The 26103-nt window shown below is 48.0% G+C and overlaps 1 protein-coding gene across 3 annotated transcripts in view; it reads left to right on the top strand.

Moving 5' to 3' along the window:
• LOC307203860 (G protein-coupled receptor kinase 5-like) overlaps positions 1–26103 on the top strand; it is a 78647-nt gene that overhangs the window by 46209 nt on the left and 6335 nt on the right. The window contains exons 3-15 of one of the 3 annotated variants that reach the window (XM_079955065.1): positions 3404–3516; positions 10180–10257; positions 11265–11365; positions 11726–11818; positions 11911–11974; positions 16196–16336; positions 19442–19632; positions 21256–21293; positions 21769–21858; positions 22213–22421; positions 24188–24325; positions 24804–24941; positions 25858–25989. In XM_079955065.1, coding sequence (XP_079811191.1) covers positions 3404–3516; positions 10180–10257; positions 11265–11365; positions 11726–11818; positions 11911–11974; positions 16196–16336; positions 19442–19632; positions 21256–21293; positions 21769–21858; positions 22213–22421; positions 24188–24325; positions 24804–24941; positions 25858–25989 — 1526 coding nt within the window. Of the gene's footprint in view, positions 1–3403; positions 3526–10179; positions 10258–11264; positions 11366–11725; positions 11819–11910; positions 11975–16195; positions 16337–19441; positions 19633–21255; positions 21294–21768; positions 21859–22212; positions 22422–24187; positions 24326–24803; positions 24942–25857; positions 25990–26103 lie in introns of all 3 variants that reach the window. The other 2 variants (XM_079955066.1, XM_079955067.1) reach the window with 2 other exon arrangements.

Below are 26103 nucleotides of genomic sequence, written 5' to 3'. Positions count from 1 at the left end.
TGCGCGCGTCTGGGCTGAAGGCGTCCGGCAGGCAGCGGCTCTCAGTGCTTGCTGCGGTCCCCGCGCGTCAGGGCCGCGGAGGACGCGCCAGGCAGCCCCTCCTCACAGCCCCGCCGCCACCGCCGCTGCTGCTGCAGTTGCTGGGCCATGTTGCATTTTCCTTGCCTCTCTGCCCTCCTCCTCCTCCGGGCAAGCGGCGTCATTTGGGCGGCAGCGCCAGCGCCAACTTGCCTCAGATCACCTGACACGGATCTGCCGCCGTGGCTACCTTACCATAAATACCCCAGCCCAGGCAGCAGCAAGAAGAAGCTGGCAGCGGCGGCAGGTTAGGGGTTAGGGACGCAAATTACTTGCCTTGCCCCGGGTTAGGGGGTGCAAATTACTTGCCTTGCCCCGGGTTAGGGGGCGCAAATTACTTGCCTTGCCCTGGGTTAGGGAGCGCAAATTACTTGCCTTGCCCTGGGTTAGGGGGTGCAAATTACTTGCCTTGCCCCGGGTTAGGGGGTGCAAATTACTTGCCTTGCCCCGGGTTAGGGGGTGCAAATTACTTGCCTTGCCCTGGGTTAGGGGGCGCAAATTACTTGCCTTGCCCCGGGTTAGGGGGTGCAAATTACTTGCCTTGCCCTGGGTTAGGGAGCGCAAATTACTTGCCTTGCCCTGGGTTAGGGAGCGCAAATTACTTGCCTTGCCCTGGGTTAGGGAGCGCAAATTACTTGCCTTGCCCCGGGTTAGGGGGTGCAAATTACTTGCCTTGCCCTGGGTTAGGGAGCGCAAATTACTTGCCTTGCCCCGGGTGCTAACAACCCACGCTACGCCGCTGAATCCTAGGCCCCATTCAAACAGAATCCTGGAAGTGTAGCTTGTTAAATGTGCTGTGTGTTGTGAGGAGACCCCCCTATTCCCCTCACAGAACTACAGTTCCAGATTGATCACCTTTAATGATCAACTCCTCTTCCCAGGGAACTCTGGGAGTTGCTGCTCTGTGAGGGAAATAAGGGGTCGCCCAGCCATTTCCAGCACCCTTAAGGAAATACAGTCCCACCAACTAAAGAACAATGGCAAGATAAGTGGATGAACTATGCAGAACTGGCAAAAATGACAGAAAGAATAAGAGAAAAAGACAACAGAGACTTTGAAAAAGATTGGGAACCATTCATATTATATTTGCAGAAACAAAGAAAGGCAATAGACTTGATGGCAGGATTTAAATAGGCATTCACATTATTAGCATCAGAAAATGTTTAGAAAATAGTGAAACAAGATGATGTATTTGATTTTAATTTTATGTTTTTAGATTTTATGTTATGTTATGTTATTAATACAGTGGTGCATCGCAAGACGAAATTAATCCGTGATTCTCTTCGTCTAGCAGTTTTTTCGTCTTGCGAAGCAAGCCCATTGACGGCTTAGCGGATTAGCGCTATTAGCGGCTTAGCAGCTTTTAGCGGCTTAGCGGATCAGCTGATAAGCGGCTTAGCGGCTTAGAAAAAGGGGGGGGGAGGAAAAAAACCCCCGCAGGAACTCGCAAGACATTTTCGTCTTGCGAAGCAAGCCCATAGGGAAATTCGTTTTGCGAAGCGCCTCCAAAACGGAAAACCCTTTCGTCTAGCGGGTTTTCCGTCTTGCGAGGCGTTCGTCTTGCGGGGCACCACTGTAACCTTTTCTGTTGAGAGATAGCAAAGCGGGTGAAAACAGAAACAAACCAGGAACACAAGTTGGGGGAAGTCTTGGAGGGGGGGAGGGAGGGAGGAATATATAGTGAACATTAAGAATTTGAAATTTATGTAATGAATGAAAATGAAAAATGAATATTTTTTTTTTTTTTAAAAAAAAGAAGGAAATACGGTCCCCAGAATTCTCTGGGGAAGCCATGACTGTTTAAAGTGTTACTGTAGTGCTTTAAATGTGTAGTGCAGATGGGTCCTGGGTCGTGTGTGGAAAGGGAGGTTGCCCTCTTGCCCTTCAGGCAGCAAAACGCCTTAGGCTGACTCTGTTTGGATCCCTCTGTGTTTCGAAGATGCCTGCTCTTCCCCCAGGCTCTTGAGAAGTGTGAGGGACTTCTTCTGAGCATGCCTCCCTCCCCATGCTCAAGTTTGTTCTCAAGGCGGGGGGCGCAGGGCTGGGATATGAGAGCGCGCATGTTCCTGCGGCTCGGACGTGCATTTCCGCAGAGGCCTTCTCCTCCTTGGCAAAGGGGGAGGGCAGGGGGTCTGAGAGGAGCAGGAACGGAGGTCTCAGCAAGGAGGCGCAGCGTGTCATGGCTGTGGCAGCCAGAGGTCACAGGCCTGGAATGCGCAAGTGCGCAGCTGAGCACAGCATGCAGCTGCCCCGTGCAACACCCAGGAGGAGGCAGCCCTGGGAAGCGTCTGCCATGCTGACTTTACGCGCGACCTGCAAGCATATTTGTGGGGTGGGGTGGAGATGGAGGGGCTATCGCTTTCCTAGCAGTTCAATTTTTGTTTGTCTTCTCCACACCCCTCGGGACTGGCCATTCCTTAGAACTCCCATTAACAGTCACAAGGCAGCTTTAAAGAGCAGAGTCTGCCGATTGACGCACGGCCCAAAATGTATAGCATGCTATTCAGTTAAGTTTTACTAAGAGCAGAGCCATTGAAATTAATGACCCTAACTTAGTCGTGTTCATTCATCTCAGTGGGCTCACCCTAAGGCCTTACTAGAATTGCATAGCTGGAAGGGCCCTTGAGGGTCATCTAGGCCAACCCTCTGCAGTGCAGGAATCCAATTTGAAACCTCACTTAGCTTTGCAAATGTGCTAGCAGTTTTATTGCTGTGCCAACTCTGCACAGGCATGGCTTTTCCCAATAATCCTGGGAACTGTAGTTTCATAAAGGTGCAGAGCGTCATTGGGAGGCCCCCGTTCCCCTCCCAGAGCTACAATTCCCTAGGAAAAGAGATTGATTATTTAACCACTCAGAGAACTGTAGCTCTGTGAGGGCAATACGGTGGGACCTCTGGTTGCGAACAGGATCTGTTCCGGAGGCCCGTTTGCAACAGGAAGAGAGCACAACCCACAGCGGCACATCTGCGCACGTTGCGATTCGCCGCTTCTGCGCATGTGCGTGATGTCATTTTGCGCTTCTGCGCATGTGCGAGTGGCAAAACCCGGAAGTAACCCTTTCTGGTACTTCCGGGCGCCGCGGGACGTAACCTGAAAGAACGTAACATGAAGCGGACATAACATGCGGTATGACTGTTGTTTGTTAAGTTCTGAATTGTAGCTCCTGGCCCAGTTGTCTGCCCACTACAACACAGTGGTGCTTGAGGGTGGAGAGACTGCTTCTTTCTTTGTATTCCAGTTAAAACAGTACAGACAGCTGATATGTCATTTTCCACCTGCCCGTAAAAAAACAACAACCCCATTCTTCCATTTCTTCCTTTGCAGAACGAGACTACAGCAGCTTGTGTGACAAGCAACCGATTGGCCGGCAGCTTTTCCGACAGTTCTGCGAGACGCGGCTGGAGCTCCTCCGATGTATCCACTTCCTGGATGCTGTGGTAAGGCAAGTGGCATGCCTAGAGCGGGTCTGGCTCAGAGGCATGTTTGCTGCTCAGAGCTGTCCACCTTGGGCTCGCTTGTGCGATGCTTTCTGGGGAGTCTCTGTTTAAATATAAGGCTATTGAAATGGGTAGAGCGTAGAACTAGGGTAGAGAACATGCTTTGCATGCAGAAGGGCCCAAGTTCAATCCTCGATATTGCTGCTTAAAAGGGTCTTAAGCACATCACGGCCCTGCAGGATCAGGCCAAGGACCAACTTACAGCATCCTATTCTCACATATATATCTTTTTCACTTAATTTACATTTCTTACTTTCACTATTACCTTTAAATATCATAACTAATATCTCTCTTCTTTCCAATATTTCATATATTGCTCCTTACGAAACTTCTTGTAGTCCTACTAGCATTATTTGTTGATTACAGTTGCTCTTCAAATAGCTCGTATATTTCTTCCAATCTTCTGTAAATCTCTAGTCTCGCAGGTTTCGAATCCTTCCTGTCATTTTGCCCAGTTCTGCGTAGTCCGTTAATTTCATCTGCCATTCTTCTTTCGTCAGTATTTCTTCTTGCTTCCATTTCTGGGCCAACAAAACTCTTGCCGTACAGCAACCTATTCTTACAGTAGCCGACCACCTGCCTGTGGGAAGCTTGCAAGCCAGACCTGAGTGCCCAGTGTTCTTCCCGCTTGTGATTCCTGCCATCTGCCTCTGACCGTGAGGGTGGAACACAGCCATTTTGATCGCAGCTCATGGTTTATCTGGAGCGAGACAAACCACAGTCCGGGGTGGCGACAGGACTGAGGGAGGAATACCAAGACCAAAATCTTTGCTCTAGAAACCCACACATGTCTTAGTTTGAGCTAAGCCAAGGCTTGGTTTAGTATTACATGCAAACCCAGCCTCCGAGAAGAGAGAACTGATCTGAATGCTCAGTGGGTGTTCTTGGGGAGGCCACTATTTCTTTTAAAAAGATATAAATCTTTTGTTGAAAATCATATCTTAGCCTGATCTCCCTTGCAGGATTTTTGTGATGTTAAAATGGATGCCACCTTGAATTACTTGGATGGAGAGCTGGATAAAAAGAGAATTAAGTGGCTAATATCCCATCCAAGAAGTTCATGCATTGTACATGCATTGCACATGGCTTTCACATAACACCGGTTCTGAGAGATCTGCATTGGCTCCCAGTACGTTTCCGAGCACAATTCAAAGTGTTGGTGCTGACCTTTAAAGCCCTAAATGGCCTTGGATGGGTATACCTGAAGGAGCGTCTCCACCCCCATCGTTCAGCCCAGCCACTGAGGTCCAGCGCCGAGGGCCTTCTGGCGGTTCCCTCCCTGCGAGAAGTGAGGCTACAGGGAACCAGACAGAGGGCCTTCTCGGTAGTGGCGCCCGCCCTGTGGAACGCCCTCCCATCAGATGTCAAAGAGATAAACAACTACCTGAAGACATCTTAAGGCAGCCCTGTTCAGGGAAGTTTTTAATATTTAACGCTGTACTGTTTTTAACTCTTGATTGGGAGCCACCCAGAGTGGCTGGAGAAACTCAGCCAGATTATTATTATTATTATTATTATTATTATTATTATTATTATTTCCCCCTCTAACTTCACAATAAGCCCATGTGGAGTCATGCATGGTGCTTCATGACGGTGTAGGGATTTGAAGCAGAACTCAGCCATGCAATTTTTAATCAGTCTTGATCCCACACTCTTAACTCAGGGGTTGCTATGTGCCCACTTGTGCGCATGGGTGGAGTCTAGAGAAAAAAGTTGATAACACCTGAGTGAGGAAAGTGAGCAAAAAAGTGTATAATTTCAGGAGAAAGGAACAGAGAGGAGTTGCCTTTCTTAGGTCAGGCCTTGTACATGGAAGGGAGACATTCAGCCAAACATACAGAATAGAAACTCCCTCAGAACTACACAGGCAATTGGAACAGGTGAAGATCTTGTTATGCAGCCTTGTTGCTAAGCAATACCTCCATCCCTCTAGGTTATCTGACCTACTGATAGGAGAATTAACCCTTAAGTTACTCACGAAATGATCTCTGCTGTTGCATCTCCAACATCTGCAGGGCTCCCTCCGCTCACTAGAGTTAGACTTGAAAGAAACATTCTGCACTAGCCAATAGAATAGACTAGATGGCAGGGTGTGTCTGTTGCACACAACAGTTTCTCCAGTTTGCAAATGGGGGCCCAAAGGATAGTTGACTCCTGCTCTACCTACCTACATAGTGGAATATATAGTTCACTGTACACCTCTGTACATAGGCATTTTAACCACACCCTTTCTCCAAGGGGTTTTTCTTCTTCTTCTTCTTCCTCCTCCTCCTTTCCCTCCTCCTCCTCCTCCTCTTCTTCAACATCATCATCCATTCATTTAATTTCTATACCATTTTATATTTTTAAGGGGGGGATCTCAAAGCGGTTTACAACGTACATTAAAACATCAAATAAATCAATTGATCCAGAGTGAATCATTACTTAAAAAGTCCAATATAACATATACATACAGCATAATTAACAGGAAAGTAAAATATTACCTTAAAGATTTCAAAAGAAAACATTACAAAGGAGTTCAACTACAGAATGCCCATTTAACGTAACAAAGTTAACAAAAATCTTAAACATTTCAAAAGAAAACATTACTAAATGAAGTCAAATAAAACAGCATAACTAACAAGAGAATAAAATATTTTCATAATCCTGTGTGGTAGGTTGAGCCAGGATAATGATTTTTTCAGGACTGCTGAGTGAGTTTCATAGTGAACAGGGATTAGAAATTGAGGTTCCTGCATGCAAATAACGTTCTAGTCAGCGTTGGCCCAAGATATTTTGCTGCCTGAGGGAAAACAGAAAACACAGACAGAATTAAGGTGGGTATTACCCAAGGCTGATCAGGTTATGTTGGCATCTGGGTCAGAAAAATCCCCAAACTGTATTTCATTTGGAGTAAAAACACAGTATTAATAAACTGAATAACGGACAATTTGCTGCTCTTTCATGGCCTCCAAATCAAGCTGCCTGAAGCAGCTGCTTCACTCTGCCTAACAGTAGTGCCAGCCCTAAATCTAACCACTTTGCTAGACTTGTAGGGTTTCTGGACCCCTGCCTGGGATGTGTGTATCGTTCCTCCATTTCTAGAATCCATGGGCTGTTTTGAAAAAGAGTCTGTAGGAAGCCACAACTCTTTCAGATCTCGATTTTTTTCACAGACCCCTTTTCCCTGTTATTTTCACCAAATTCACTTCCCCACTGCTGCTGCCTTCCTGGTTTGGTCATGAGGGGAAGGCGAAAAAATGAATTCCTGAAGAGCGACCTTTTCCGCTGGGAGAGGAGAGTGTGTTTCTCACCCATTCTAAAGTCAACGGTGCAAAAATTCCATCCAGATGACGTATAATTTAAAAGTCAGCCCTTCATCCGAAATAATATCCTAGTGTTTTCATGAGCTTCGCCCCACCACCCCCTTCGTTCTTTTCAAGGCTTGCTGGTTCTGGAAGCATTTTTTTGCAGAACAAACTATTGCTCCAGGTCATGTCAACTCATTTTAAGCTTAAAGGAAATTTATTTTTCTTTCTTTCTTTCTTCTTGCTAGCTCACACAAAGTTTTGATCTGAAATCCATTTGCTCCTACTCTGAGCTTATACGATGCCAAGAGGCACTTTTCGACGCTGTTTAAGAGGGAACATAAGCCTCATAAAATGATCTGTGTTTCCCATTACCGAACTGTGTTTATGCAATTGAACATCTCTCTCCCCAACTCCTCCTCCGTCTGCATTGAAGGCAGCTTGTCGAACCCACTTAAGTTTGTGTCCCTGTGTGTAACAGGGAGAAGTCACGGGCCCTGCTAGCAAATTTTAAACCAGCATACACAAAATTTAGGCCTTTTTCTTATTTGCATAAGCTTGCTGCTTGTGAATGACAGGAATGCCGATCTGGTCAGATGGCTGCTAAATGGGAAACACATGCTGGGAAAGCGATCCTCCGCAAGGCTGTGATGGTTGCAGCTAGCAAAAGGCTTAGCAATGAAAACTCGCAGTGTGTTAAAAAGCTCGGTTTGAAGCCCTGCTGAGCCAGGGACCTTTCTTTACAAGGGAAGTTATGAGAGTTTTTGTCGGATGCTTTGGCTTTGAAGGATTGGAAAGAACCATCTTACCTTCCTCAAAGTTTGGGGATCCTTTCCGCAACCTTCTGGGGTAATTTGTACACAGATGGTTGAGTGGTACACTCCTAGGTCATTGTGAACAAGTGTACAGTCTGTGTCTGCAAGAGTTGAGCTGTACAAATCGATAAGGGTACACACCTCCAAACAAACACTTGTAGGTGTGTAGAGACAGCTGGTCCTTGTGCTCCGCGTGATACGTGAATTAGCCTTCTGAGCTCTCAAAAAAGGGCACAACTTAGGGTGCCCCCAAGCATTGCCAAAAAAGAATTCACTTAAATAATGCAGAAAGAGTCTAGTGAGAAAGGAAATCCTTGACACCATTTAACTGAGGAAACTGAACAAAAGCAGTGTAGAATATGAAGAGCAGTAAACAAAGAGGTTTGCCATTCTCACTTCAGACCTTGTACATGGCAGGGTGATAGTCAACCAAACACACATAGGAAAAACCGCTTGAGCTACCTAGCCAATCAGAATGTTCGCTATCCCAGGAAACTTCATGCTGTTCTGCCTGGTTCCTAAGCAAACACCTCCACACATCCCCTCACCCCGAAGTTGACTTTGTTGCTAACAGAATTAACCCTTTAACACACAGAATGATCTCTGCTGTTGCCCTTCCAACAGCTGAGCCCAGCCTTCAAGAAGGGGAGCAGTTAAACAGGTACATTATGAAGAACAAATTCATCACACAGCAGCAAGGAGTATAAATAGAGAAGCACCAGGCATTGAATAGGCACAACTGGATAATAATATCAACTGTACTCTCCCGTCTCTCTTTTCTAGCTGTGGGTGGCCCTGCTCCACTGTAGCTACAGAGGGAGCTCCTTACAGGCACCCCTGCAGCCCAGGGTCAGCTCAGAGAGCTTTCTTCTACCCCCACAGGAGATGCTGCACATTCCTTCCCATTTGCTACGCTGCGGCCTTTTCATTAAGGAGAACATATATGTCACTTGAGCCTTGAGAAGCAATGACTCCTCAGCCATCCCGGCTATCCCACTGCCGCTTCCTACATTGGCACGTCCTGCTTTTAAGAAAGAGGAAGGTTGTGTTGTTGTTTTAAAAAAGAACAAACCAAACTCTATGCACCTGCTCCTCCTCTGATTGGCTACTTCTTCAACTCTGGCTATTCACCCCAGTTCCATATTTGACTTGAATGCACTCTTGCGTTGTGGTCCGTTCTCTCCAGGACATGCCAGGCCAATTAACCCTTTGCCTTATCCTCATCCCTGTCATTTCTGTGTGTGGCAGAGGGAGGGTGGCTGGGTGGGTGGGAGAGAGGGCGTTTTCTTGTTTCTCTCCCTCTCTTGTCTCCTAGCACCGAGCTGTGTTCCAAAACAATTGGGAGGGGAGCTGCAGGTCAGATTTTTATAGCAGCAGTGTGCTCCTCTCTGTAGTACAAGGCAAACAGCTTTCATCCTGTGGAAAAGGGCCAGGAAGGAGGGAGGTGGACCCCAGAGTAGGGAAAAGAACATGTTTTGTGTGTGCATATGTATTCATAAAGGGGACCTCTTGCATGCAAGGTTTCCAGTTCCCGCAACTCAAAAACTGCGAGGTGCCAAAGGTCTGTCGCAGCATAAAGTAGCTATGAGCAGGTGAGTTGTTCAGTACCAGGCTAATGTACAGCATGCATTCATAAGTGCCAGCCTTTGCCATCCTGGTGCCCTCCAACTGCTTTGGATGGCAACTGTGCTGGCTTGGGAGTGATGGGAAGCCTAGTCCAAAACATGCAAAGGACACCAGGTCTGCAAAGGCTGGAGTATGTGTAGAAAAGCACTTGAGATGATAAGAGGAAGAGCCGCAGCATTTGCAATGGAGCTGGTCTCTCTGAGCAAATAGGGCAGTGCCCCAGCAGCCTCAAGTCTGTCTCAGCCAGCCCCCACCTGCCTGCTTCCTTACTTAACAACCAGCCCATGGGGGGCACTGCCCATCACGCTACCCCTCCTTCCTTTCAGTTTTGTCCTTGTAGATCTCACCAGGGAGGATGGGGAGAAATCTAGGAGTTGGTTCTGTTTGTCATTGGGGTCTGGTGCCACCTACTGTCTGCCTCCTTGCCTTCCATCCTACCAGTCCCAATGGGCACCGGCCACCACTGACGAACAAAAGCAATATGGGAGCAGGAATGGTATGCTGGAGGAAGCATCCTTTTAATCAGGTAGACTGTTAGTTCATCTTGGTCAGTATTGTCTATTCTGACTGGTAGCATCTCGCCAGGGCATCAGGAAGAGGTCTCTCCCATCACTTCCTTAAAAAATACATGCCTCTGGAGATATTGGTGCTTGGGACCTTCTGCATGCAAAGCATGTGTTCTGCTACTGAGCTACGGCTTCTCCTGGTGCCAGTCCCAAAACGCTGAAAGAGAGCCATCAGCAGGCGAGGAGGGATTTAGGGGAAAGAGGAAGGAGAAAAGGAATGTGTGGGTGTTCTCCAGAATCAACGTTGCAGCTCGCGTGTGCATGTCTTTCTCAGGTCTGATCAACCTGTTGCCTTTTCTCCTCTCCCAGGTAGAATATGAGGTTTCCCCAGACGAGAAGCGGAAGGAAATGGGAGAAGAGATAATTCGCAACTTTTTCAACAGCAAGGTAAGTATATTATTTCTGTGGGACAAGGGTAAAAGCGTCTGTGTCGAGAACTGCTGACGGCTCCCCCGTGTGGTGATTCACTTCACTGCAGCTTCCCAGGAAACGGGCTGGCTCCTGAGCTGACTCTACCGAGGCCGGCCATTGACTCCTCGTTGACAGGGAAAAGTATAAAAGGGCATCCTAGGTAAATGCTGCTTTGCTTAGCTAACAAGGCCAACCTGAGCTCTAGTGTACCTAGCCTTGCTCTTTGTTCTTGACACCAGTTTGCCCTCCCATCTCGGATCAGGATTTGCTTTTTGGACCTGACTCACTGCAGCCCATTTTCCATGCCCCAGCCCTGATATAATCAAGCTGATGTTGGAATTGGGCCTGCCCTTTGGAACTCCCTCCCACTGCATACCTGGCAGGTGCCTCCTCTGTTGTCTTTCTGGCTCCTTCGAAATACATTCCTCTCTCAAACTCTTTATTCCAGTTGATATCTGTTTTGAATTTGTATGGAGTTTATGTGTGTGCTGCTGCTGTTTTGAAATGTTTTTATATTTTTAATTGTTTTACAGAATTGTTTCTATGTATGTAACACACACTCACACAAGTGTGTGTGCGTGTTGCTGTATTGTAAATTGCTTTGGGATGCCTCATGGGAAGTGATTCATAAATGAAATAGATCACCATCAGCGTTGGATCTGTACTGAGGATTACCAGCCTTTTTTGGCCAGTGGGCATGAAGCTTAGCACGCCTTTCTGTGTTAATTGTTTATAGGGGAAAAAATCCATTTGCATTCTACTTAATATGGAAAATTACCTGGAAAACAGATTCTCTGCCATTGAGTGGTAGTTCAACAGCACCTGGAGAACATCAGCTGGGGAGGAGTGGAAGCTGGGCCAAATGGGGGTGGGGATCAGACAATGTTCCAGATCTGAGTATTGTGGTGGAGGCAGAAATGAAGTCCAGCACTCAAGACATTTCAAGCGTATATCACTTATGGCTGGTGTTGTTGTTTATTTAGTCCCCAGGCTACATAGCAGAGATCAGCCAGTCTCTTGTGAACCATTGCACGGAGAATCTGCAGAGAAGCGCCTGCAAAGACCTCTTCAGCAGCTGTGTGCAGTGAGTGCCAGGCCCTGGGGAGATGGGTGGGTAGTGGTGGGTGGATTTCGTTCCTTGACACTACAGTACTACAGCCACGTTCATATCAAACCACGGTTTATTGTGATGCCCAGATGCACTCACTGGGGCTTGCTGCTTAATAAGTGCAGCCTCACCTTCCTTAGCAGGTCGAGACAGACAGGGACCAAATTAAATTTCTTTGTCAATTAATTCCAAGGTGGGCAGGAGCTCTGTTGATCTTGATGGCAAGCACCAAGCACATGTACACGTGGGTACAATCTGTACCACTGGCTCCGTTTCATCAGTCTGTCTCCAAGCCTTGAAGAGTTGGCCCAGTCTTAATTTGTGTCTTTTTCACAGGCACCTACACGAGTACCTCAGTGGAGCTCCTTTCGTGAACTACCAGGACAGCATGTATTTTGACAGATTCCTCCAGTGGAAGTACCTGGAGAGGTAAGGTGGTCTTCATCACCCAAAACCCCTCTTGTTCCTTTGCCAAACTGATGCTCACCTGAATGGGGTTTTCGCGTACTTTGTTGTTTCAGGCAATCAGTGACCAAAGACACCTTCAGACAATACCGGATCCTTGGCAAGGGAGGCTTCGGAGAGGTAGGGAGATGATTGGCAGCCACAGGGGCTGCTTCTGGTGTGGGGCATTGCAGAAAAATTTAGGCTCCCGAAGGCACAGGATACATGATTATCATGCTTAAAACACTGGTGTTGTTATTACTTACTTTTAGTTATGTATTTATTGATATCCTGCCTTTCCCCCTAAAAACACAGGAAAACCAATTATTAAAACACAAAAGAACATTGATAAAATTAAAACTATATGCATATGTAAAACCTATTAAAACCATGCCAATAATTACCATAAAAACAGCACAGCGCCAGCCCTTTCATTAAAAGCAGTCAGTCAGCCCCAAAGCCCGTTGGAAGAAGAAAGCCTTCACCTGCTGGCAGAAGGACAAGGAGGGATCCAACTGAGCTTCTCTAGGGAGGGATTTCCAAAGTCTGGGAGTGGCTGCTAAGACGACCCCTGTCAAAAGGCGAATTGCCACGGTGGTTAGTAGCAGTGACTATAGCAAGGAGCCTTAGCTTCTGCATGCAGAAGGTTCCAGGTTCAGTACCTGATGTCTTTCATTTAAAGGATCAGGTAGCAGGTGACGGGGAAGACCTCTTCCTAAGACAAGGGTGGAGAACCTCAGGCCTAGGACCAAGCCCCCCCCCCCCCATGCCTCTCTCTTTGGACTCTGGAACTCTCCCTGGACCACACACCTTACTGACTCAGCTCTGCACCCTCCTTGAGCGTTTTTTGCCTGGCTGGAGTGTGTCCCTAAACTCAGATGGAGGACAGAGAGTGATGCATGAGCACGTGTAGAAACTTGACTGCTGTTCAAAGGTAAAATTTAGGGCTGCCATATTTCAAACATTTGGACAGCCAGAAAAATTGTTGAGGAGCTTTTTTTGGCAAAGTTTTTGAGCTTTTTTAAACGAGAAATGGCAAAAATGGCACTGCCAACATGGGCTGCCATATGTCTGGATTTTCACAATTGCGGTCTGTATGGTAAACCTGTAAAACTGTCACCCATTGCTCCTCCCACTTTTGCCTCTGGCCCCTCCCACCTCTGGTGTGTTGTCCCTGGAAGTTTGCCCGAAAGGGAATGCAGACATCAGACTGAAAAGGTTTTCTTACACCTGCTTTAGGGAGGATGCAAATCAGCCTTAAAGAGAATAAGCAGGACCTCCTCAGGTAGATGAACCATGCACCATTTACCTCCATCTTGTCTGGATCAAGATTCAGATTTCTGGCCTCTTATCCAACACGTGACAGATCCCAGCCATTGATTCAGCACTTCTGCCACTTTACCTGGCTCAGATGTAAAGGGGAGAGAGAGCGAGAGCTGGGCGCCACCAGCATATTGATGGTTCCTCATCCCAAGTCCCCAGATAATCTCTTTTTTTTCCCAATAGATTTTTATTAAGATTTTAAAGGTTACAAAAAGGAAAAATAAAGAACATATTTAAAAAAAATAAAAATACAGAACAATACACAAAGGGAAAAAAAACAGAAAAAAGATGCAGATAATTAAAAAAACCCAAAAACAAATCAATCCTTTACATAACTTTATTTCCTTTGCTTATTTCCTTGACCTCCTCACACCTCCCTTTTTTGTATTCTAATTCAATTAGATATTTCAGCAAATCCTTTCCATCTTTATTTCTATCCTGATGATTTATCTTAATATACTATAATTTTACATTCTGTTCTTTCACCAATTAACAATCCATTTTTACTTAATCCTTTATATCATTTCTGCTAAAACCACATTACTTCATTCCAACATCCTTCTAACATTCCTTAATTTTACAGCGTTTCTTTAAATTTCTTCCAATCTTCTTCCACCAACTCTTCTCCTTGGTCTCGGATTCTGCCAGTCATTTCCGCCAGTTCCATATAGTCCGGGTTAGTCCCCAGATAATCTCACTCAGGGCTTTCATGTTAGAAAAGCACAGGAGAAGACTGAATCCTGTGGATCCTCACGGTATACCTGCCACAGGACTCAGCAATGGTCTCCTAGCTCCACCTTCTGGAGCCAGCTGTCTTGGCAGAAGTGAAGCACAGTGCTCTCATTCCCAACTTCAAGAGCATGTTCAGAAGGATACCATGGTCATCAAAGGCCCTCAAGAGGGGAATCACCAGGCTCCCAGGCCCCTTGTCCTTCTCCTGGCACAGAACATCCATCAGACCAAGGCAGTTTCAATATCCAGCTGAGGCCTGAAATGTATCTAGATCAGCGGTTTCCAAACTCCACCCCCCGCCCCATATGGGCCACTTGAAATCTGCTGAGGGTCTTGGTGGGCCACTTAAGGATTTTTCTGCTTGATTGGACAGTTAGAGTGTTCAGTGCTAGCTAGATGCTGCATGGTATTTAAATGTATTCTGGTTGCATCTTTTATCTCTTATATATTGTTTTTTTTATATTGCAATTCAAATTCCATAGCATTCAAATGCAGTACAATATAGGAAATGAAAGAAGCAATCAAAATACAATTAAAAATCAATATGAATAACTCCTTTTAACAGCGAGGTCGGGTGGTGTAGTGGTTGTAAGGGGTCACTTGTGCGTAAGTTGCCTTCAATTTCAGTTAGATTGCTTGGTTCACCATGCCTTGGCTGACAGCCCACACTCCGTGGTCGGTCAGTCACTTGCAGAATCCGTCAGTGGGCGTTTCTTGAACCTTTTCCAGCATAAGAGCTGTTTAACGCCAAGTCTCCTCCTACTTTCCCTGCGTGGAACTCGTCTGCGCAAGTAAGGGGAAGGCAGAGGCGTGTCAGCGCTCTCCCCACTAGTCTCTGGTGAAGGGTCTTGGAGCCCTGTCTCCAAATCCTCCATCTCCTTCTCTTCTCCACTGGTGTTATGCTGAATTCCTTCCCCCCTGCTGGTCCCCTCTCCTGCATCGTTTTGGAGCCTTGCCTCCACCTCTCGCTCTGATGTCAGTTCCCTGACAGGTGGTGAGTGCCGACAGGATTTAGCCACTGTGGTGGGAAGAATGGCTTAGCCGCGCTTGTGGGGAATGAGTGGCCAAGAGCCCGAAACAGGAGCACTCCTTTTAAGAGGAAGGATACACCGCAACATTTTGTTGCAGGTCCTACTAATAAATGACATCATGCCCCAAATCACTCCGAGTGAAACAAAAGGACCACGTCACACGCTGTATGCCAGCACGTAGAACTGCGGACCAACAGCTCTTTAATTTTAAAAGCAGCTTTGGGCGGGGGGGGGGGCTCCCTTCAATTCTTCCCCTGCCTGCCGTTTCCTTGTTCCAAATTGCTCTCTCTTGCAGGCTTAAAATGCAGATTTGCAGAAACATTGGAGGGGTGATTCAGAGGAAGGAAAGAAAGACCTGCCCTTTCCACCTCTCCCTTTTGCTTCTGAAGTGGTTCTCATCAAGCTACACTTACACGGCAGTTGCATGTATAATGTGCAGTTTTGCCTGATAGTATTCTGGTGGCGTGGGTGGGCAGGGGAGCCATGAGTTTCTTGCTGCATCTGATTGTGAAATTTGCGGGGGCGGGGAGAGACTTCTGAGAGCCTCCCCTGCACTTTGCACCCACATTTGAAGGGGATTGTTCGCTGAGTCCCAATGCAGGACTTGGTGGTTTGCACATGTGCCTTGAAAGGATCTGCAAGGAGGGAAGGAGTCTTATCCATACTGAGTCTCCCTGGACCACCTGACATCTGGAATAACTTGTACTCTGGAGGTTCAAGAGTAAACAGAGTTCCCTCTGGCTGCCTGTTTTTCTTCAATGAGTGCTAGTGCTCCTAGTACGTTTCCGAGCACAATTCAAACGGCCTTGGCCCAGTATACCTGAAGGAGCGTCTCCACCCCCATCGTTCAGCCCGGACACTGAGGTCCAGTGCCGAGGGCTTTCTGGCGGTTCCCTCACTGCAAGAAGCAAAGCTACAGGGAACCAGGCAGAGGGCCTTCTTGGTAGTGGCACCTGCCCTGTGGAACGCCCTCCCACCAGATGCCGAAGAGATAAAGAACTACCTGACACTTAGAAGACATCTGAAGACAGCCCTGTTCAGGGAAGCTTTTAATGTTTGATGTATTATGGTATTTTTAATCTTTGTTGGAAGCCGCCCAGAGTGGCTGGGGAAACTCAGCCAGATGGGAGGGGTACAATTAATAAATTATTATTATTATTATTATTATTATTATTATTATTATTATTATTATTATCATAGTGCCTTGTCTGAACACGTATGGATCTCTACCCAAATCTGTCTGCCCCGCCATGCCCACTTTTCACCTTGTCCTCAGGTGTGCGCGTGTCAGGTGCGGGCGACAGGGAAGATGTACGCCTGCAAGAAACTGGAGAAGAAGCGCATCAAGAAGCGGAAAGGGGAGGCCATGGCTCTGAACGAGAAGCAGATCCTGGAGAAGGTCAACAGCCGGTTCGTGGTGAGTGTGTGCCTGGGATGCTGCTGATATCCCACATGCGCCCAAGACTGACTGCTTGCAGGCCGCCTTCCTCCAACTCCTGCCCTGCAGTTTTCATGAGCTTCCCTGATGTCCTTTGCTAATGCCCACTGGGGATGCCTCATACCGTATTTTTTGCTCTGTAAGACTCACTTTTCCCCTCCTAAAAAGTAAGGGGAAATGTGTGTGCGTCTTATGGAGCGAATGCAGGCTGCGCAGCTATCCCAGAAGCCAGAAAAGCGAGAGGAATTGCTGCTTTCACTGCGCAGCGATCCCTCTTGCTGTTCTGGCCTCTGAGATTCAGAATATTTTTTTCCTTGGTTTTCCTCCTCCAAAAACTAGGTGCGTCTTGTGGTCTGGTGCGTCTTATAGAGCGAAAAATACGGTATATAACTGGCTGACTGACCGAACCCAAAGGGTGCTCATCAATGGTTCCTCTTCATCCTGGAGAAGAGTGACTAGTGGGGTGCCACAGGGTTCTGTCTTGGGCCCGGTCTTATTCAGCATCTTTATCAACGACTTGGATGATGGACTCAAGGGCATCCTGATCAAATTTGCAGATGACACCAAACTGGGAGGGGTGGCTAACACCCCAGAGGACAGGATCACACTTCAAAACGACCTTGACAGATTTGAGAACTGGGCCAAAACAAACAAGATGAATTTTAACAGGGAGAAATGTAAAGTATTGCACTTGGGCAAAAAAAATGAGAGGCACAAATACAAGATGGGTGACACCTGGCTTGAGAGCAGTACATGTGAAAAGGATCTAGGAGTCTTGGTTGACCACAAACTTGACATGAGCCAACAGTGTGACATGGCAGCTAAAAAAGCCAATGCAATTCTGGGCTGCATCAATAGGAGTATAGTATCTAGATCAAGGGAAGTAATAGTGCCACTGTATTCTGCTCTGGTCAGACCTCACCTGGAGTACTGTGTCCAGTTCTGGGCACCACAGTTCAAGAAGTCACTGACAAACTGGAACGTGTCCAGAGGAGGGCAACCAAAATGGTCAAATGCTTGGAAACGATGCCTTATGAGGAACGGCTAAGGGAGCTGGGCATGTTTAGCCTGGAGAAGAGGAGGTTAAGGGGTGATATGATAGCCATGTTCAAATATATAAAAGGATGTCACATAGAGGAGGGAGAAAGGTTGTTTTCTGCTGCTCCAGAGAAGCGGACACAGAGCAATGGATCCAAACTACAAGAAAGAAGATTCCACCTAAACATTAGGAAGAACTTCCTGACAGTAAGAGCTGTTCGACAGTGGAATTTGCTGCCAAGGAGTGTGGTGGAGTCTCCTTCTTTGGAGGTCTTTAAGCAGAGGCTTGACAACCATATGTCAGGAGTGCTCTGATGGTGTTTCCTGCTTGGTAGGGGGTTGGACTCGATGGCCCTTGTGGTCTCTTCCAACTCTATGATTCTATGATATAAGAGGAATCTCCCAAGTTCCAAGGCAGCACATCTGCAAAAGGTGGTAGGGCTCATGCTTTGCATACAAAATCCACGGTTCAATCCACGGTAACTCGAGCTGGGTAAAAGACTCCAGTTTGAAACCCCGGAGAGCCACTTCCTTGTCAGCGCAGACCATGTAGGGGTTGCAAGCTGCTTGCAGTACTTGACCAACTTCCATGCAGCTTGGTGGCATAATCCTCCACTGAATGCTGCTGGAAAACAGCTGATCCACACTCCTCGGCTGATTCCAGGGTTGTGTATGTAGTGTTAAGGGAGGGGTATTACCTCTGGTGGGGGGCACATTTTGCACCTTCTGGGGTAATTTGTTCACCTTTGGTCCCCATCCTGAACTCAGCTATGACCTGTGGCTCCTAGAAGCTGTCAGCATGCAACAGTGGCCACTGGCCCCACCAGAGAACAGCTTCAACTGGCTGGGTCCATCAGGTGAGGGTAGCCAACAGATCACAAACCTTTGGTGAGTTAGGGACCTTCCCCTGCATGCGAAGACAGGCTCCCATGGACCGAGTGGACAAGGCCAAGAGTGGTTCCAGTGGTCAAGAAGGCATGCTGTAGAGGGGACAGATGGGGTTTGTCAGCCTGGGAAAGGAGTCTGTCTAGGAGAAGGAAAACTCTGAACCTGAACTCTAATATTCAGGAGGAAAAAGGCTAAGGAGTAAACCCTACACAGATTTGAAGTCCCAAAGTTGGTTGGATTGTGTCTTGTACACCTTCTTCTGTTAACTCCAGCCAAGCTGGTGCCAAATGTATTGCTCTGCTTTCCTTTGGACCACATCAGCAAGACTGAGACGGGGGTCTTGTCCTCGGGGCAGCCAAGGACCCTCCATACACACTGCCCAGGCTTGCGCCCAAAGTTGGTCACTTCGATGCTGTTAATGCAGCCATTTGACTTCATCCCTAAATACTTAATCCCTGGAGGCACACTCCATTGTCTCTCAAGGCAGACGGCTGCCAACAACAACTCACCACCAGTCTCACCACCAACATCCCACCAGTCTGCTGGGAACCAGAGGGATGGATGTCCTGGGACTTCTGACATCCCAGAGTGGCTCCCCACTGGAAGGAGTTGAGGATTGCATTAATCTGTGCACCTCTCAACTCTTTCCTGCATCCATCAGCTGGCCAGCAGCAGGAGGCACATCGCTGAGATCCCATTAAGCACCTCCTCTCCCCTGACTGGACCAGTAGGTGGCAGCAAGGCACAGTGCAATCTCAGTGCACCAGGAGAGGGGTGGGTTTAAACCTCTCCATCCCAGCATGGTGAGATGGGGGAAAGGGCAAGTGGGACGAGATAGTGTATGTGGGGAGGGAATGTCCAGGCACTTCTCACTGCTGGATTTGGCCTCTAACCCACTGCCTGCTGATGCTTTATCCCCCAAGGGGCAAAAATGGTGTCAACAATATTGAGCTAGCTGGACCAGTGGTCTCACATTGCTCAAGACAGCTTCTACTCCTAAGCCACTGAATGCCACTTCTTGGGAGGCATACAGAAAAGATGGCTCTTGCCTCCATGCCTTGCTTCCTGGTGGGATCTGGTTGGCTGCTGCATGAAACAAGATGATGGGGTGTTTTTGGCCTGATCTAACAGGGTTCTTCTTCTTCTGCATGCCCACAGGTGAGCTTAGCCTACGCGTACGAGACCAAGGATGCCCTCTGCCTGGTCCTCACCATCATGAACGGAGGCGACTTGAAGTTTCACATCTACAACATGGGCAACCCCGGCTTTGACAACGAGCGGGTCACTTTCTACGCTGCAGAGATCTGCTGCGGCCTCGAGCACTTGCACCGGGAGGGCATTGTGTACAGGTGAGAGAGAAGCGGTCAGGCTCCAGGAAGGCGAAGCGCATAGGGAGAGCCTGGGAGCAGGGCGAAGGCGTGGGTGGGAAAGGCCTTTCTCATAGCATTGCTGACACGGGGCAAGATGGAGAAACCCTCCATCTCCTTTGCTCGTGTGGCTGGAGGGTGAAAAGTGTCAGCCCAGACGGGGGTGGCAGGCCTGGCATATTGGTCTGTGTCTCTCTGGTTGCATTTCGAACCTGATTAACAGTCTATGTCCTTGTAAATGTGTTTGTGTGAGGGGGGACATGTTATTGATTTTGTTTGTTCTTGTTTTTATTATATGTTTTGTGTTTTATATTTTTATGCGGAGATCCACCCTGAGATCTTCGGATGAAGGGCGATATACTAATACTAAATACTAATACTTATATTGAGGGATGTGGGTGGCGCTGTGAGTTAAACCACAGAACCTAGGGCTTGCCGATCAGAAAGTTGGTGGTTCGAATCCAAGCGACGGGGTGAGCTCCTGTGGTTCGGTCCCTGCTCCTGCCCACCTAGCAGTTCGAAAGCATGTCAAGTGCAAGTAGATAAATAGGTACTGCTCCGGCGGGAAGGTAAACGGTGTTTCCGTGCGCTGCTCTGTTTTGCCAGAAGCGGCTTAGTCATGCTGGCCACATGACCTGGAAGCTGTCTGCGGACAAATGCCAGCTCCCTTGGCTTATAGAGCAAGATGAGTGCCGCAACCCCAGAGTCATCCGTGACTTGACCTTAAGGTCAGGGGTTCCTAACACTTATATTACTAATAATTTTCTCCTCCACCTCCAGTTTTTCATTCCTCCTCCCACAGTGAGTCAGTGTTCTGTGCCCACTGAACATGGCCAGTCCTCATTGGGCTGTTTTAGGGATCCCTCCCCCAGCCACTTTTTTTTTTTTTTTTTTTTTTGGTACTTCTGCAAACTTTGGGTTTCCCCGGTGTTGCTGAAACCTCCCTATTGTGCTTGGCTGGTTCCATTTTGGTTCCATTAGTAACAACATTCACAAACGGAACAGTGGAAATAGAAAGACCCATAAGCCAAAACTTTGTTCCCGTATGCAGCTGTAAGTTACTGAATCAAGCTTCCTCTGTCCAAAGCAGTGTTTAAATTTTGCCTTAGTTCCTGGAAACTTTGAGCTTCTTTCTGTACCACAAGGGCTGGACATTTTTGCTGCTCCCCTCCCTGTTCAGGACGCTAATCTCTTCTGGAGAGTTTATAATAAACTGCTCCCGAGCTGGCATAATTGTGTGAGTCTCTGCCTTATCCACCTGGGACGGGACCCACATTCTCAAACGAAAGACAGTGAGGAGATTGCCAGGCGAATCTTCAGAGTGAGGACGTTCCACAGCCTTGGTGCTATTGCTGAAAACTCTCCATCTTTCCTGCTCACTCATTTGACCACTCATGGTGATGGCACAAAGAGTAGGACCTCAGAAGCAGGTGGATTATGGGAGCAGCTGCTTATATCAGATATGCTGGTTTAGGAGCCACTTGTACATCCCTCCTTCCCCCCACAAATATCCTATGTGCTTGAAAAGGTTGAAGAGCCTTAAACCTAGAAGTTCACCTGTCTACCTGCCTCTCATTCTGAGTTGTGTCTGTATTTTTGCTGCAGAGACTTGAAGCCAGAGAACATTCTCCTGGATGATGATGGTGAGTCTTCTTTTTCTTCTTCTTTGGTGATCCCTCATCTACTTGTAAGATTGTCTTCCATGAACACGGTTTTAACAGTGAGTACGTAAGTGACTGTAGAGGCCAATTCAGGATCCACACATCTTTCCACAGTGGGGACATAGGTTTCTGGATAGATCATGGTGAAGGTTTGCCAAGCATTCCTTCCTCTTAGCATGTTTCTTCCTTTTGTCCTGAGTTTGAGCGTCTTCAAAGCCCATGACACCTTTGGTAAAGGCTGTTCTCCAATTGGAGTGTTCGCAGGCCAGTGTTTCCCAGTTGTCGGTGTTTATACTGCATTTTTAAAGATTTGCCTTGAGGGAGTCTTTAAGCCTCTTTTGTTGAGAACTGGATGCTGAGGCTGCCCTCTGAGGTTCCAGGCCCCAATTTGCTTGCTGCTGACACATGTGGCTCACACCATGACATCTATCTCCTCTTTCCCTCTTATTCCCTATAGGTCATATCCGGATCTCAGATCTGGGGTTGGCCATCAAGATTCCAGAGGGAGACACCATCCGTGGCCGTGTAGGAACTGTTGGCTACATGGGTATGTAGTCAAGGAAAATCTCAGATCTTGCCCTGTGGAGGAGCTGACTCAGTCCTCTTGGAGTAGCTTTGCAAACTCCTTGCTGAAAGCAGAAGGCAGTCTTACCATACTAGGAGCCAGGGTGGGTTGGTGGGTGGGCTGCAGTTTAAGGCAATGAGATTGAGGAGACCTGAATTTAAGGCCTGCATGAATCCAGGGTTTGGTCAACACAATTTGAGGTCCCCCTCAAATGGTCTCAGACAAAGGCCTTCCCCATCGCTGGCTTCCTGGAGAGGCCAGGGATTGAATCTGGGACATGTGCTTTTCCGCTGAGCTATTACTTGTCCCCATCTCTGACCGTTCTCCCCTCTCCAGCTCCAGAGGTGATCAACAATGAGCGCTACTCCTTCAGTCCAGACTGGTGGGGGCTCGGCTGCCTCGTCTACGAGATGATCGAGGGCCAGTCACCGTTCCGCGCCCGCAAGGAGCGGGTGAAGAGGGAGGAAGTGGAGAAGCGGGTTCAGGAGGACCAGGAGCAGTACTCAGACAAGTTCTCTGAAGATGCCAAGGCCATCTGCAAGGCGGTGAGCTGGGGAAAGTGAGAGGCTGTGCCAAAGCTCTGTAGAATCAGGGTAGATGTCCTGGGGTGGGCGCAAGGGATTGTGGGAGGCAGGGATGCAGCTTGCCCTACTCTTATGGAACTGTTTGTCCATTGATGCTTGCCAGAGCCCAACCCTGCAGGAGTTTTCAGGGCACACAGTGTGAAGCATTTGTTTCTATAGGGACTTTAAAGGAAAGGAGAGGGAGATGTAGCAAAACATTTCCGTATGGAATGATTCTCTCCAGGTCTTCAGCAACATTCCTCTTTTTCTGCCCCCACCCAACAGCCTGTTAGTCCTCCTCACTAGGTTATTTCGGGGGGAGTTGACCACTTCCCCTTATGTGTTTCTTTGCTTCCTAAATACTCTTTTTTGGGCGGGGGTATGTCTGCAAACCTATGAGCTCCCCCAGCGCTTCTGGTCCATGGAGATTGCCATTTTGGCTACATCTAGATAGGCTCTTGCTACCTAAACATCAGAAAGCTGATCCTGGAATGCAGTTGGGGCAGCCTCTGGTCCTACGCCTCGAGCAAGGCAGAACCCTGTTAGGAGTGTGTGCACAAACACTCTGATTTTTGTTGTTGTTTGATGTCCTCTCCCTCCACCCTGTCTTACCCAGCAGTGATGTTTACTGGGATGCAACATTCCAATCTGGATGCTTGAGGCCAGACTCTGCCAATAACTCCCTGGCTAGCGGCAGGATGGGGAGGCATCAGGGGAATGAAAAAACCTAAACCAAACATAGGCAAGGGCCTGTTTGAAACAGAAAATGTTTTTTACAAGCTGCCTAAAATGGGGAAAGGCATCTTTTGTGTATTTAATAAACTTAAGTTTTGCCCTTCAAGTGGAAATGATCAGAGTACAGTGGTACCTCAGGTTACAGATGCTTCAGGTTACAGACACTTCAGGTTTCAGACTCCACTAACCCAAAAATAGTATCTTGGGTTAAGAACTTTGCTTCAGGATGAAGCAGCGAGAGGCCCCATTAGCTAAAGTGCTACTTCAGGTTAAGAACATTTTCAGGTTAAGAACAGACCTCTGGAACGAATTAAGTACTTAACCCGAGGTACCACTGTAGTTTACAATGAAAGATACACAATCATTTTAAAGGGATAATAGATTAGACAGAGCGGGGAGCACCGAGAAGCAGTATAAAAGCCTTAGAGGAGGAGCAGGATGCTTCAACAGACAGTCTGATCCAGCAAGACTCATCTTACCATCTTACTCATCTTTCTGTTTCTTGCTCCTCCTGGCCCTTTCATATTGTTCAGCTCCCATCAGCCCCAGCCAGCGTGACCATTGGTCATTGGCGATGGGAGTTGTAGTCCAGCAACATCAGGGTGAGAGCCACATCTTCTACCTGGCCATTTTCATGGCCCATGGAAAGTTTCTCCTCCGTGATCTTATGAGTACAGCATTTCTCAAGAGGTGGAGAGTGCTCCTTTGCAAAGCAAGCAAGCGCCTACCCAGCCTTACAAACATAGCCTACTGGTCCATCTAGCTTAGGTTTGTCTACACTGACCGGTAGCAGCTCTCCAGGGGTTTAGGCAGGAGTCTCTTGCAGCCTGACCTGGAGATGCCTGGGATTGAACCCAGGACATTCTGCATGCAAACCCAGTGCTCTGCCACTGAGCTGTGGCCTCCCCCCAGCCCTTATGTGTGATTTAGCAGCCTAGCTTTCACAGCACACCACACCCCTCCCTGCTCTTGTGCTTTCCCTTACTGATCGTGGCACCTTTCTGCCTCCCCAGCTCCTGACCAAGGACCCCAAGCAGCGGCTTGGAGGGAAGGGAGACGAGGCCACCCAGGTGAAGCACCACCCTTTCTTCAAGACTATCAATTTCAAGCGCCTGGAAGCTGGGATCATGAAGCCCTCCTTTGTGCCAGATGTAAGTGCAGGCCAAAGTAGGCCATGGCTGGTTCACACATGAGTCCTTTCCATACAACTGCTCTGCCAAGAATGAGCTTGCGGCGAGGAAGAGGGAGCAGGTGCTCAGATGCTGCTCTCACTCCTGACCTTGACACATTTAGGCCTAAATGGCCTCTGATGAGGTTATCTTACGGGCCGCCTGCCCAGGCCTTAAGATTATCATCAAGGGCCTTGCTTTCTCTCTTGGTCGTCAAGGACAGCCCTACTGTTTAATTTAGCAGAAGTTGCTTATAGACCTCGGGCTTCCATTTCTAAGATGTCTCTGTTTCCCTAAGAGCTGGTTCTCTGGCCTTGCCTTACCAGGCTTCTGTGACATCACAGCAGCTCATGGGATATGACACCTTAAGCCATTTAATGTCACACAAGCCATTGACATCTTGATACTTAAGATCTTGAGACTGGAAACTTAGCTGAGTCTCCATCTTTCTATCCAACAGCCCCGAGCCGTATACTGCAAAGATGTGCTGGACATTGAGCAATTTTCCACTGTGAAGGGTGTCAACTTAGACCAAACCGACAATGACTTCTATGCCAAATTTGCCACTGGCAGCGTCTCCATTCCATGGCAGAACGAGGTGAGGAATTGGGCTGGGGTGGGAGGGGAAGGGAAGGGAAGCCACCGATGACAGAGGTGAGAGAGAAGACTGACTGTTGGTGTGAAATAAAAACACCCAGTCACTTTGTCTTTAAAGCTAGGTATCTGCCTGCCTTCCCAAAGCCACTGGCTATTCCCCCAAATGCATGTTCATGGGGGCTATATCTGGCAAACATTTACTTTACAAGTCGCTCCTTTTAAAGGGGTGAGAAAGCTCTCTGAGCTTGATTCCTATGCTGATGAAGAGAGCTCAGGATAAGACAGTGACATATACAGTGGTGCCCCGCAAGACGAATGCCTCGCAAGACGAAAAACCCGCTAGACGAAAGGGTTTTCCGTTTTTCGAGGCGCTTCGCAAGACGAATTTCCCTATGGGCTTGCTTCGCAAGACGAAAACGTCTTGCGAGTCTTGCGGTTTCCCCCCCTTTTTTCTCCCTTTTTCTAAGCCGCTAATAGCCGCTTAGCCAATAAGCCGCTAAGCCGCTAATAGCCGCTAATAGCGCTAAGCCGCTAATAGGGTTGCTTCGCAAGACAAAAAAACCGCTAGACGAAGAGACTCGCGGAACGGATTCTTTTCGTCTTGTGAGGCACCACTGTATTGGACAATGGTGGTTTAGGGTGGGTTAAGCTACCATCCCTTCTTTGGGGATCAGGATACAGAAGTGTCAGGAATTTAACCAGGAACCTTCTGCAAAGGAGATGCTCTTCCGCAGAGCTGCTGGGGCTGTTTCCCACTGTTGGGGGTGTCCAGCTCTGTCTGGGGATAGCTAACCCAAGGGAGCCTTGGCAGATAAGCCTGAGGTGTGGTGTCGCCCAGCCTGGTCTCCACTTCCAGATGTTGCTGCTTCAGCTCACCACCTCCTCCACCAATGGCATCCTCTTCCTCTTCTCTCTAGATGATTGAGACAGAATGCTTTAAAGATCTAAACACCTTTGGACCAAACGGCACCCGCTCCCCCGACCTGGACTGGAAGCAGCTCCCCGACCCGCCCAAGCGTAGCCTCTTGCAGAGGCTCTTCCGACGTAACGTAAGGCCCACCACTCATGCGCTCCCTCCGGCCCCTTGCTCTTTTCTTGCCACCTCTCTCCACTAGGGATGGGGCGGGGGGGGGGGGAGAGAAATTCGGTTTGCATTTTCAGCA

Source organism: Podarcis cretensis, assembly GCF_951804945.1.
Source record: "Podarcis cretensis genome assembly, chromosome: 15".
NCBI lineage: Eukaryota > Metazoa > Chordata > Lepidosauria > Squamata > Lacertidae > Podarcis > Podarcis cretensis.
The sequence above is the reverse complement of the archived record's forward strand: the minus strand, read 5'-3'. Positions and strand labels throughout refer to the sequence as shown.